General features: G+C 41.3%; 1 protein-coding gene across 8 annotated transcripts in view; it reads right to left on the reverse strand.

Annotated features, from left to right (window-relative positions):
* SLC4A8 (solute carrier family 4 member 8) overlaps positions 1 to 13,653 on the reverse strand; it is a 68,533-nt gene that overhangs the window by 12,593 nt on the left and 42,287 nt on the right. For all 8 annotated transcript variants that reach the window (XM_016142641.2, XM_016142640.2, XM_016142638.2 and 5 more), the window contains 8 exons: positions 13,466 to 13,571; positions 12,682 to 12,843; positions 10,754 to 10,867; positions 8,168 to 8,329; positions 7,037 to 7,288; positions 4,327 to 4,395; positions 3,002 to 3,175; positions 168 to 305 (listed from right to left, as the gene is read on the reverse strand). In XM_016142641.2, coding sequence (XP_015998127.1) covers positions 168 to 305; positions 3,002 to 3,175; positions 4,327 to 4,395; positions 7,037 to 7,288; positions 8,168 to 8,329; positions 10,754 to 10,867; positions 12,682 to 12,843; positions 13,466 to 13,571 — 1,177 coding nt within the window. The remainder of the gene's footprint in view (positions 1 to 167; positions 306 to 3,001; positions 3,176 to 4,326; positions 4,396 to 7,036; positions 7,289 to 8,167; positions 8,330 to 10,753; positions 10,868 to 12,681; positions 12,844 to 13,465; positions 13,572 to 13,653) is intronic.

Here is a 13,653-nt window from a genome sequence, read left to right on the forward strand (position 1 = left end):
ACAAGAATCTTTAATCCTTTCTCAGCTGAAAACAGCTTTGGAGGAATCTTCCTAGCTCCTAAATATAACCCTTGGGATTCCAGACATGCTGACTTTTCATGTAGCCCTTCCTATGTTCTGAAATTTGAGGCTGCCCCAAAGTGTACAGTTGGTGCAAGAACTATGACCTCTTCCTCCTTGGCCTTCTTTTTGGCATCATCCAACTTCTTCTTTTTGCTTTCAGGCATGAGATCATCTAACCAGCTCAGCTCTCGCTTTGAGAAGCAAAGATCCATGACTTTCCTGACAAAGACCAAGGCCAAAACCTGAAGAAAAATAAAGAAACTGAATTAAAGGAGCTCATTTACGTCCTGGAGTTAAAAGCAGTCTTACTTTCACAGCGGATAAGGACATTTCAAGCAAAATCAAACCATGATAATAATGATAGTTGCCTTTTATTGAGTGCCCTCTTTGGACCAGATACTAAGGTAAGTGTTTTATGTATAATATTTATTTAACTATCTTAATAACCCTACAACCTAGAGAGCAACTAATTTAATTCCCTCAATGAAAAGAGAAACACTTCATCTGCAGATGGCCCTAAGAGCTGCCTTTTCCTGGCCTGGGGCCAGTAGAGCTACAGAGCACATGGGGTTGGAGAGCCTCTGCAGGAGCATGGCTATGGTGGGGCCAGCCATGCCCATGCCAGGCATGATTCCCCATGGGGTGAAGGGACCTTGAAAGGCCCTCTGGATTCCCTCTGATCCCTTGCCTATGCATTTCTCCACCAAATCCTTGCTTTATGCCTGCATCATGGATCTCTAGTGGTTTTCACCTCTGCCCTCTAGTCTGGTCTGACACTCATTTTATGAGTGAGAAAATTGAGGCCCAGGGAGAGAAAGTGACTTGCCTAATTTCCTCAGCAGAAACAGGTCAATGGCTCTCAACTGCTACTCTACATTTTTTTTTTCCCACAAGGGCCATTTTAGTCGAAGACGAACCAGTAATAAACCAAAATGACCTGCCTGGATTGACTGGTGTTCACCAGCTACATCTGGCGGCTGGACAAAGAATGAGGCAAATAAAGCTTATTAAATTCAACCACGTTTCTCCTGAATTTCAGTGACTATTTTCCCAATAAATTCAAAATTGATAGTATCTCTCCAGGAATTGTTAGGAATTTGTTATTTCTTTAACCAAAACTCAGTCCCTGAACATAACACCCAAATGCAGAACCCTATGTATATTCTGACAAAATTGAGAAACCATCAGAAAAGTATATGCCTAGGAGACCAGGGAAAAAGAAACCCGCCTCTAGTTTCCTCGCCCTTGAATATTCTCCCAGTAGGATAGAGTTCAAAAGTATCTTAACAAGTACCAAACATTATCCTCATTGCCTCTTTTCTCTAGAGGTCTACCCTATGGGTAACTTTCAAACATTCCACTGAATTTTCAGTATCCTTGTAACACAGAGTGAGCCAGAGAAAGGAAGGAATCAAGAAGAGGTGATGAAACAGTAAGGTGGCAAGAATTTCATCACCACCCTAGATTTAGAAAACAGCTTGTCATCTGTTGCGCCACACATAGTTCGGCTTCTCTAGTCTCCTTTCCAAAGATCTTGCTTCAGTTAGAAAGGACATAAGGATGTCCCAGTCACTTATCAGTCCTAGAAGAACCCCCTTCTCTCCCCCAGCGGCTTAAAACAGTGTACTTCTACCATTTTAGGCACTTCTGATCACAATAAATTCTAAATTGGAACTCTATTGCTTTGAAGTAATATGCGAATTACTGCAAACATGAAGGCTCCTCTCCATGTCGGATTCACAAAAGAAAGAGAGAAGGTGGGGAGAAAGAAAGAGAAAGAGAGAAAGAGGAATAGGAAGAGGAAGGGAAGGGAAGGGAGGGAAAGGGGAACAAAGGGAGGGAAGGAAGGAGAAAAAGATAGAGTAGGGGATAAGGAAGGAAGGAAGGAAAGGAAGGAAGGAAGGAAGGCCCGGCAGACTGATAACCTAGAAAATAAACATGACAAACTGTTATACACATGCATCCCCACCTCAAGGTCCCCTAAATAATGCTGCTCCTATGAAGATCAACCAAATACATTATCAATAAGGGATTAATATCCATATTATATAAAGAACTCCTAAAACTCAACAACAACAAAAAACCAACCTAATTTAAAAAATGGGCAAAGGACTTGAAAAGACATTTCTCAAAGAAGAGATACAAATAGCCAATAAACACATGAAAAGATGCTCAACATCACTACTCATTAGGGAAATGCAAATCAAAACCACAATGAGATATCATTGTTTGGCTGTTATCCAAAAACAAACAAATAAACAAAAACCTCAAAAACAACACAGAAAATACGCGTTGGCAAAATGTAGAGAAATTGGAACCCTCTGCGCTGGTAGGAATGTAAAATGCTATTGCTGCAACGAAAAACAGTATGACGTGTCCTCAAAAAATTAAAAATAGAAGTGCCATATGATCCAGCGATCCTACTTCTGGGTATATACCCAAAAGAAATGAAAACAGGGACACAAACAGGTATTTGTTTCCTGTTAGCATTATTCACAATAATGTGGTATATGTGTGCATGTGTATATACACATACATATGGAATATTATTCGGTCTTTAAAAAGGAAGGAAATTCTGACACACACTACAACATGGATGCACCTGGAAGACATTATGCCAAGTGAAATAAGCCCATCACAAAAGGACAAATACTGTCTGGTTTTCCTCATATGAGGTCCCTAGAGTAGTCATATTCATAGAGACAGAAAGCAGAATGGTGGTCTCCAGGGGATGAGGGGAGAAGAAAATGGGGAATTACTGTTTAATGAGTACAGAGTTTCAGTTTTGCAAGATGAAAAAAGTTCTGGAAATGGATGGTGGCGATAGTTGCACAACGTGAATGTACTGAACTATATACTTTAAAAGGTGAAGATGGTAAATTATGTTATGTATATTTTATCACAGTTTTAAAAAACAAATAATTTTTGAAAAACTCACCATCATTGGAAAGATAATAGCAGCTGGAGATGCCTTGATGACCCAGAGCAGAACAAGGCAAGTCAGCTGGACGAGGGTGAAGAGGTGCACTTTGCGCAGTGGCACATGCCGAAGGTAGATGAAATCTGGCTGGTGCTTTGCAGGCATCCCAAAGAGCTTCAGACGATCAAAGAACTGAAAGGGAGGGACTGGCATTTATTTTCAGGAGGCTTCTCTGGGTCAGAAGCCTTGTTGGGCCCATTCGTATCCCTTATATCACCTGCTCTGAAAGGTAGATAATACCATTTCTACTGGACAGAAATGGAAACAATTTCAGAGAGGGCATGTAATTTGGCCATGGTTGGTAAGTGACAGAGTCAAAATTCAGATTCACTGTTTTAAAGTCTAGGTTCAAATTTCTTTTTCCTACCCCACACTATGGCTCCTGAGAAAGCTTCTTTCTCAGGGAATGTTAAAAACAAAATAAGGTAATTGCATCTTTCTCTTTATTATCAAAACTAAATCTCTTCCTGGTTATTGGAGGAGTTTGAAGATTCTCAAGATTACTTATAGTGGAAACATAAAATGAAACCTCATACCAATCGATGTAGAAAATATGACCATCCATAAAATGGAAAACAGAGACCCAAAGAGATTAAATAACCTGCCCAAAGTCACATTAGAATTCAGTGTATAAGAATAACCACTGGATAGTCCATAAAAACAAAGAGGAACCAGCCAAATATAGGAGCAGCAGCTAAGTCATCATATCATCCGGGATACCCAAGTAACCAGTAACAAGCTCCAGAGTTTCTCTGTTCAAAGGACTGAGAGGAATGAGTTGATAGATGGGAAAAGGTAGAGTATGACAGGAAGCTGTATCTGCTTACATGGAGCAGCTCCCACTACTACCCAATCTCTTCATCAATGTACAGCTAAACCCCCTCTCTCACACTTTAGCCTGGCACTAAAACTCGCACTGTTCCTGTGTGGAAGCCAGTTCGATTCTTGGCAAATCTTTCGTATATAAGTTTACTAGCATCTGACAAAACACCTCATGTTTAATGTGTGCCTAATAATTGTCTGTTGAATAATTAAAAAATGACTAGAACCATGACATCAAGCCAGACCAGCTGTAAGTGTCTGCACCGTCATGCCAACATGACTGTATTTTGCCCGATGTCCAAAGAAATGTTTACAATAGTTTAACCAGCAAGATTAGGAAATGGTTTCTCAAAACTGGTTTGTGCTTCCCTAGGGGAGGGAGCTGTGTCCCCCCACCCTGCCCCCAGTCAGGACAGGTGAGCTCACAGTGAGAAGACAGCTCTGGCTGAGCCATGCAATACCTGAATTCCCTGTAGTGAAGAGACTCCCATGTAGAGGAAGACTCCGTAGAGTACCGGCATCGGGATGAACTGAAGACAAGGGCAGAAAGACCAGAGATTATACTTGGTATCAGCGTACTCTGGACTTTATTAACTTTTAAATCTCCAAGAAGGAAGCATAGTCACAAAACCACTGTATAAATGTTGCATTAGTTTCTGCTGCCTTTACATGATTAAGAAGCTGACAGTGATAAATATCATTTTGTTCTGAAATGAAATGATTACATGTAAGTGTAATCTGGTCCTAGTTAAATCATAGGCCTCACCGCTCACCTATGTCTGGCTCTTCCTCTTCCGTGGGGATGGGCAAACACACACACACACACACACACACACACACACACACACACACACACACCTCTTTTACAAAACTGATACCTTTTAAACATTTTGTAATCACACAATCATCTCCTCAGGGAGTTGGTATATTTTAATGCAAACTAGAAAAGTTTCCTTTTTTACTAAACAGACTTGAGGGCAGGAGTGGGGAAATAAGATACCTTATCAGAGAAGGAATGACCTGGGGAGAAATAACATTTTTATATCGAATATACATATACACCTACCACATCACATACATTAATCCAAGTTATCTTCAGAGCAAATCTATGAGGTAGGAAAACGAGGTCTATAAAATCAAGGCAAGGAAAATCTCAGAGCTGAAGACTAAACTAGACTTGCTTTTATTCTGGGGCTAAAGAATATTCCCAAACATAATTCCCCTCAGAACTAGAAAATCCCCCATTGGATTTTATGTTGTTCCAGCTCTAGAGTGAGTAGATGTCTCAATTTGGTGCTAGCTTGTTTGTAGAACTATTGAATGGTTTCCTAAAAGAATTCTCCCAAGATAGTTAAAGGAAGGCCAGGCAATGCCCACCACCATGCCTTTGTGGTTATATTACTGGAGGAGCAGCAATCTTTGGGCTTCTTCAGACGGCACCTAGACCAGCAGTAGGAGTGGGGTAGGACTAGGGACAGAGAGTAGAAGAGGGTAATGAGAAGAGGTGGCAAGATTGAGTGAACAGGCAGATAGTGCAGAATTCTTTTCATCTCTCTCATCTCACCCTTAAATAGCATTTGCAGTGCAGGCCAGGGTGCTCAGAGATTCACAAAAAAAAAAAAAAAAAAAAAAAAGGAGAAATGGAAGCAAGAGAGACAAATAAGTGCTCCAGAATGGTTGGGGCTTGAAGATATGGCCACAGAGCTTTCCTTCTCACCCCATTTTTCCCAGATGCAGGCCTTACACCCACACACAAAAGTTTTTTCTCATGTTCAGGTATTTTTCATCTTTCTAAAATTCCCTTTTAACCTCACATCTCACACCAGCCACTGCCCATCTTTCTGTTCCACTTTATAGGAAAACCTCTTGAAAGAGTTGTCCACTCACATTCTTTACTTCCTCACACCCTATTTACTCATTAGTCCCTTGTTAATTCAGTTTCTGCCCTATTGTTCCACTGAATCTGCTCTTGTCAAGTCACATTAGGCCTCCATGTTGTCAAATCCAATGGCCTTGGTTTAGTCTTCATCTTTCCAGATAGTTCCTAACTAACCTCTCCTACCTGAAACACTCCCCTCACATCACTTCCCTGACGCCACACCCTCCTGGTTTCCCTCTTACCTCTGGCAGCTCCTTCTGAGTCTCTGTTGCATTTCCTCCTCTACCTAACTCTAAATATGGAGTTCTTTAGACTGTTCTTCTCTCTGGTCCTACTTCTCTTTTATATCTACCCCTCTCCTTGAGTCATCTCATCTACTCCCTTGGCTTTCATATCACCTATGTGCTCCCACATTTATATTTTTATTTCAGAACCCTCCTCTAGCTTCTTTACTCAGATGCCTCCTAAAGATCTCACCCAAAATCTGACCACAGCCTTGCCCGTCACAAAATCATTTCCACATCTAAATTCCATCTGCCCAAGTCAGAAACCTAGCAGGTGTTTTTCCATTTTCCTCACTCAATTCTACATCTAGTCAACAGGCAAGACCTTTGGATCTGCCTCCAAAATATACAGCAGACATGCCTTTTATCCATCCCTACTGCTAACTTCCTTACTCAAGCCACCACATCCCTACCTGTAATAACTTCACTGGTCTCCCTGCTTCTATTTTTCCCCAATCCTAAAACCTCAGACTCTAGCCATCAGCCAGAGTGATCTTTTGAAAACACCAAATCGATCATGTCCTTCTGTTAAAACCCTTCTAATGCTACCTTTACCATTGTCAACAAGGTCCTGCATGGTCTGCCCCTGCTTACTCTTCAATTTCATCTTACTGTGCTTTTGCTTTTACCCAACATCCTTGAGCCAGCTCACCCAGATGTTTACTATACATCACTTTTTCCCACCTTGGGGCTTCACTAGACTATTTTTATCCCTTTCCCCCATACCATTCCCCACTCTCTCTGGCATGGCTGGCTGCATCTCAGCTTAAATGCCATCACCTTGGAGAGGCCTTCTCTGACCACACTAACTAAAACAGCACCTCCTTAATTTTCTATAGCACTGTAGACCATTGTATATTTTCATTGATCACTTTTATTCTGTAATTATTGTTTTCTTAACTAACTTTCTTAACCATGTCTTATCTAACTTACTCCACTAGAATAAGCTCTTTTTTATTTTCAAATTGGGTACTCAATATATTACCTAATGAGTGAATGAATAATTACCTTTAATATAGCTGTCATGAAGACCGAGCAGCCCATCAGCACAAAGATCATAAGGCCTGTCACTCTCTGCTCTCGGATGCCCAAGAACTTGGGCTGTTCTCCAGGAGCAGAGCACTCAGATTCCAGTTTGAGGCTATTCACATGTGTGATGGACAGGACAGTTGCAGCCACAAACCAGGGCAGGCCCATGATGGAGCAGACACCCAACATGATGGCCACCATCAGCAGGTCCAGGTGGTAGCCACAGCCTTTCTGTGGGAGGAAAAGAGTCTCTGTCACTACCAATGGTCTGGCTGTAGTAGGGCATAGAACAGTGAACTAAGAGTCTCAGGCCCAAAGCAGGGCTATGTAGGTAAGAAGAAAGGGGTCCAGTGATCCCAAATATTTCAGCCACTCTTCATTTGGAGGGAACAGAGAAGAAAAAGGGAAACCTTAGCCTGTGCAAAACATGCCAACATCCATTCTTTATCCAAGTGCCCCAGATCTCACTCTGAGTCTCACACATTCGAAGATTCATCCTTCCTTGGCAGAGTTGTCAGAGACCAAGCCACATCTTGATCATTCTAGATAGTAGACACTAAATGAGTTAAAAATAAATGTGCTTATTGGGTTCCTACAACACACCCCCAGATCCTTGACAAATATGCATGTTGCCTACCCTAAGTAAGGAAAGAACAGAGATGAAGGCATGAAGCCTCTCCCTAATTAATACATGCACTAGAGCCAACCTTACCTCTTGAGGATCCTTGGGCTCAATGTTCAGTCTGGAAACCCCAGTAATAGACACTAATGGGAGAATGCCTGATCTAGGAAACAGTAATCCAAGCTCTGACCTGAACCTCAGGAAGATAAGCCTGACCTACAGCATGTGGCTATATAAGGACCACTAGGAACTCAGCCTGGCCACCTTCCCCACAGGTTTAAGAAAAGAGTAATGGAGCCCAAGCTTCTTTCACATCATACCATCATGTTCCGCTCTAGGGATTGGAAACCCCTGGAAACTCCTTATGAGCTCCTTCTGTGACTGCTTTTATCAAGGTTCTATAGTTCCTGGCCTAAATGGGTTTACCCTACAATTAAAAACATGTTACAGGCTGTCATTAGTCCTTCTAGGTCAGAACTTCTTGTTACCTTAAGCTTGTGTTCCTTCCTGTTAATGATCACAGCTGTGATCTGCTGGTCCATGAATATTAAGATAGTGCAGAGAAGAGCTGGGATAATTGCAGCTATCACAGTCCACCAGGGATTGGGGCCAATGGGACTAATAATCCACCCTCGATCATCCCTGGTTGGCTAAAGGGGAAAAACAAGGTTTTATTTTTGTATTTTAAGTTATCTATAGCCATTATGACAAAACAAAGCAAACTGAATCACAATAGTCACATTTCTTTTTATTCCTGAATGAAAATCCTTTAAAAAAAATTATGAAATTCAGAAACTCCTTAGGAAATCTATGACTTTGTTACAAATCTCCTTTGAAAGAGTCAATCCACAATTATCAACTTCTTATGGAATATTCATAAATCCTTTATATCCTCCCCCTACTCTCCAAATCCCTATGCACAAAGAAAGCAACTTTTTCGCAACATTAGCCCAAGTAAAATATAATTAACAACGAAACTGTTGACAAAAAATAATTTAATGACTTCCAAAGATAAATATAAATAACTTTGACTATCTGCCTCCAGAAGCCATATAATGTATATTTACAACACAAACAAAGGTAGAGTCAGTTACATCAAATACCCTGGGCTTAGACTGGATTGGTCCGCGGCACTTCTCCCATCATCAGTGAAATGGGCTCAGGCACTAGAGAGTTGAGAGAGGAGCACAAGACTGCTGAACCTGGCAACTTGTTTGATCCAGGACCCTCTCCAAAGCCCCTGAAAGACCACTTTTCATAAGTCGTATTTGGGTGTTCACGACATACATAAACTCTCTAGATCCTCAACCCTTCCCTACCCCTCCACAGAGTACTCTGAGAAAAAAAAAAGTTCACCTTGTTTGGCAAGTAGCGATGGAGTATAAAAGACCAGGGATACAAATGTGCCCAGAATTGACCCAAATTCAACAAACAAAGCAAAGTCTGTTACACCCCAAGTACTTGGTTCCATATTGGTGTGACTCTGGGATTTAAAGACTCTTCAATAATGTCACCAAGTCAAAAATTATAAATGGGTCAGGTTCTGAAAGTTTACAGAATCTATATTTCCTTAGTGACAATATTCTAAGTGGTAGTTAAATTGTTAGGCCAATACAAAAACTTATTAAACCCTCACTGCCATTAACCCGCTCGTAATGGTACTAGCCTTCAGATTGAGTGTTTGGTCACTGAGGGCCACGTATTATAATAAGAAAGGGAAGAAGAAAGAAAATTTCTTCTCTGCTTCCTGAAAGCAAGTCCTGCCAATGAACAACAACTCTTTCATATTCTCCCATTTCCCTTTTTCATCTTTCTCCCACTTGCAAGAGGCCTTCTTCCAAGATGTCCCCGAAATTCAATGCCTTCTGACTATCTTCAGCCTGCCCATCAGGGAACCTTTCCAAGGACTGCTTAATGCTCCCAAATTACTTATTTTTACACAAAGTCCGTTCCTCTTGCAGGGCTGACCTCAGCTAGATATTAGAGAGAAAGCTGATTGTGCTCGCTCACCTAAGGTGAGAATAACATATTCCCAGAGATATTATATGTTTAAACAGGGTGTTTTTAAATCCATAAATTTCAAACTGGTGGCATTTTAGCAAATTTAAGAAAACAAAATTAAAAATTTCAAGTAATATGGAAAAAGATTTTTTTTAACCAGGTCTACTTCAGGGGGAAAGAGAGAAGAGAGAAAGAGAGAGGGAGAAAGAGAGAGAGAGGGAAGGAGGGAGGAGGGAATAGGGGGTAGAGACAAAGGCCAACTGTACAGGGTATTTGAGTTAAAGACTGCCTTTATTCCTGCCTTCCTTCTCCTCCCCAGCCTCTCCCATTCTTTCATTTTCCAGTCACTGAGTATGTCCAGGTCTTCTTTCCTCTCCACCCTGTGGGGATCTATGGAGCTGAGCTCAGCTTCTCCGTCTTCTGTTTATTCAGTTAGTGCTCCCAAATGGAAACATATTTGGAATCCCCATGTACTGAACATTCATTTTTTTATATAGGTTTTTGGAAAAATATTATAGATTATAGAGAGTTCTACAAACAATGAAATAGGGTTGAAGAGATATCCCGGTTACTCTGGCAGGAGCCCTAGACGCCAGCTGAAGCCACTCAGCCAGATTACCTCCTCACAAGACAAGATCCTGAGGGACAGGCCCAAGTCCTATGCTTAGCTTTCGCATCTTTCCCAGTCCCCTTATGCATTTGGTACTCAATGAAAGTGCTGTCCTCCAGACTTGTTCCAGAGATCCACATTTCCATAGTAACTAGTGTGTATGTATGTAAATGTACACATTCCATTGTTTTAAATTTTAACATATTAAAAAGTGACATTAATGATCATAAATAATACTTTTCAATCACTAAACAACCTTAGGTTTGCTGTTCTTTGACTTTTCTGACTTGAAATTAGCCAAGCCTGAGGAGTCTGCTTTTCTAAAAGGTAAGGCATGAAGAGCAAGGCTCAGATTTAGAGGACTGCCAGACTCATGGTTAGATTATGGAAAGGGCTTTGAAATAACCTGGAACCAGATTCTATGAAACTACATGAGGTATCAAGTACCCTGAGCTCTGTTTACCTTGAACACACTGGGAACTTGAAGCTTTGGTGATGGGACTCCAATCAAAAAATCAATAATCACCATTGTGAAGATTGTGAGGAAAACGGCAAAGTCACTCACCATGGAGCGTACCTGGCATGCAGTAGAAAAGAATTTAGTATTGCAGAAGGTTTAAAAATCCCCAAAAAATGTTTTAATTTTATAGTGAATTACAAAAGCATATTTAAACAAGAATATGTTAATATACCCAAGTTAATGACTCCACCAAAACCTTGAAATGGTTTCTAATTTCACTTAGTTAAAAACCCAAAAGGCCTTTTTGGCTTATGAGGCCCACATACACAAGCATCATGCCCTCTCTGACCCCAGCTCCTAAAGCTCCCCTGCTCTCTCACTCTGTTCCAGCCACAAAGACCTCCTTGTTTCTTAAACATACCAGACTCAGTCCTGCCTCCGGGTCTTTATACTTTCTCATCCCTCTACCTCAAATGCTTTTTCCCCAGTAACCTCTTGGGTCGTTTCCTCAGCCCCTTTATGTTCACTAAAATATCACCTTCTCCATGAGATCTTCTCCGAGGACCCTAATTAAAACTAGTCACCACCCTGCACCTCAGTACTTCCTATATTACTTTCCTGCTTCATTTTTCTCCACAGCATTTTGTTCCTAAAAGGACTGTCTCACTTTATAGTTTAGTGTGGCTTTAATAAAATACAATGCCTCTGAAATGCCCAGTGCCTGCCTTACTCTGAACTTTCAACAGTTATAGAGAAAAATGTATTTCAGCCACATGTAACATCATTAACACCTTAACCAGACTTTGCTTTCCTTTGAAACCTGAGGTTTCCAGGTCCCCATCCTTGGTTTTATTTGTTCTCCTCTTAAATTCACACAAAATCTCTCTGAACTCTTATAGCACTTACATCTCAGGTTGGCATACGACTATGTATTACTGTCTCATGCAGACCTGGTTGTTTCATGTGTTTCCCCTTTCTGTCCAATGGCAGTGACCATGTTTTAAACTTATTTTGCATCCCCCATAGCATGTAGTCCAGACCTGAGCAAGTAATTAGTGCATAACTTCCACTTGTTCACTGTTTGTCCAGATCAGAACAATGACCTAGAACTTACATATGTGCCTCCTTTAACTCCTTGAACTACTTAGACATCAGTAGGCTCACTGATGTCGAAGAATGTGTTTTGGTCATGTAGGTGTGTACAGTAACTATCCAATCAACTGAGCCTTCCATCCATTCACATGTCCTGCTCTGCAAATGTACCTGACTGAAACTTTACTTACACAAAAAGCACCATTTCTTCCTGATTTGAGCTTCTATTCTAAGCAATGGTTCCTTCAGCTGCTCTATACTTGGCCTCTAATTCTGCCTTTATATAATTGGCCACGACAAAACAGTGCCATTTGCATCAGGGAAAGGTTGCTGAGACTTCAACCAGTCATACAAACCAAGTCATTTCCCAGAAGCATTTTGGCTGCTGCAGTAAATGTGACCAGTAATTTCATAATCTATTACAAGAGCCATCCCTGGGAGGAGACCTTGGGGTCCCCTACATATCCAAAGTGATCACCCCAATTGACTATATTCCAGAGCCAGCTGTAGCTATTGCATGTTACATGTCTCAACATTCTGGAAATGAGATTTAACAGTATTCTGAAAATGAGACAATAGGTTTCCGAGACTACTACTCCACTTTAAATTCACCTGGCACTTTTAAATCGAAATGCTTTTAAGTATTAACTCCTTGTTCCATGCTACACACCTATGAAAGAGGCTGCCGGACACTAGAAGAAGAGATGCTACAGGGCGGCTCATCAGGACATTTAGAGCTCTCGCCTGCTACTCTACTCAGCAAGTAGCATAGAGGCTGAGAATAGGCTCTGTTATATTAGAATTCTACCACAAAAGAAATAGATGAACATGCTACATACTCTGGTTGGGAAATAGCGGCTTGTCTTAAATGTCTTTAAGGTGCTCGAGAGGATGAAGGTGGTGAAGAAGAGAATGCAGGACCAAAAGAGCACATCAGGAGTATAGGGTCCATGATGGCCACATGCAGATCCCGTGAACTCTCCATGCATCATCTGGCATTCCTAGAGGAACAAGCATTCTGGGTAATGAAAGGCAGGCAGGAGGGAGTAAACTGGCTGCTGCTTTCAGAGTCCACCACTCACTGCAATCCCATACTTGCCGAGGGTCACAGGCTGCCAATGGCACTGACTTCCATGCACTTGTGGGGATCTCACTTGCACAGGCCCCTTCCAGGTAGGCTGACTACTTAAGGTTTTAACTAAGACACTTTTGAAAATGAAACCAGAACTGTCTCAAGCAAACATAAGATTCTGGGAGGGCCCTAGCAATATGTATTATTTTTAGAACAGAGGACTTCCAAATCTGAGTGTTCCTCAAGCCTCATAAAACCTGGATCTGCCCCCCACCCCTGCCTGGTTTCATCTCCATATATCCTTAGCATAGGGTCACTGGGTAGGGTATAGCTATTGTATATGGGAAGAGAAAAGAGTGATAATCTTCTTTTACTTTTTCCCTTTATGTACAAGAGGATTTTGGAGGAAGAAAAAAAATTAGTAAGAATAGTTTTTTAAAAATTTTACTTTAAATGCTAGACCTCGCTAAAGGGCTACCCACTTCTACCTAGAAGTCCCCCTTAAACCTGGTGGCCACAGAGCTAGACCATCTGGCAGCTCCCAGACTTACAGTAACAGTCAGGTTAGCCCAGTGGACTTCTGTTGTCACGATGTTGTGGTCCTTCCAGTACTGTAGTGTGTGATTGTTTGGGTTCTCTGGGAGAGTACACCTGCAACTGAGGGATTAAAAAAATAAAGATTCCTGAGGAAAGCAGCCAAATATTCAATGAAATATTTTTAGCTATGACTGGCCTAAAG

Source organism: Rousettus aegyptiacus, unplaced genomic scaffold (genome assembly GCF_014176215.1).
Source record: "Rousettus aegyptiacus isolate mRouAeg1 unplaced genomic scaffold, mRouAeg1.p scaffold_m13_p_2, whole genome shotgun sequence".
In the NCBI taxonomy this organism is placed as follows: Eukaryota; Metazoa; Chordata; class Mammalia; order Chiroptera; family Pteropodidae; genus Rousettus; species Rousettus aegyptiacus.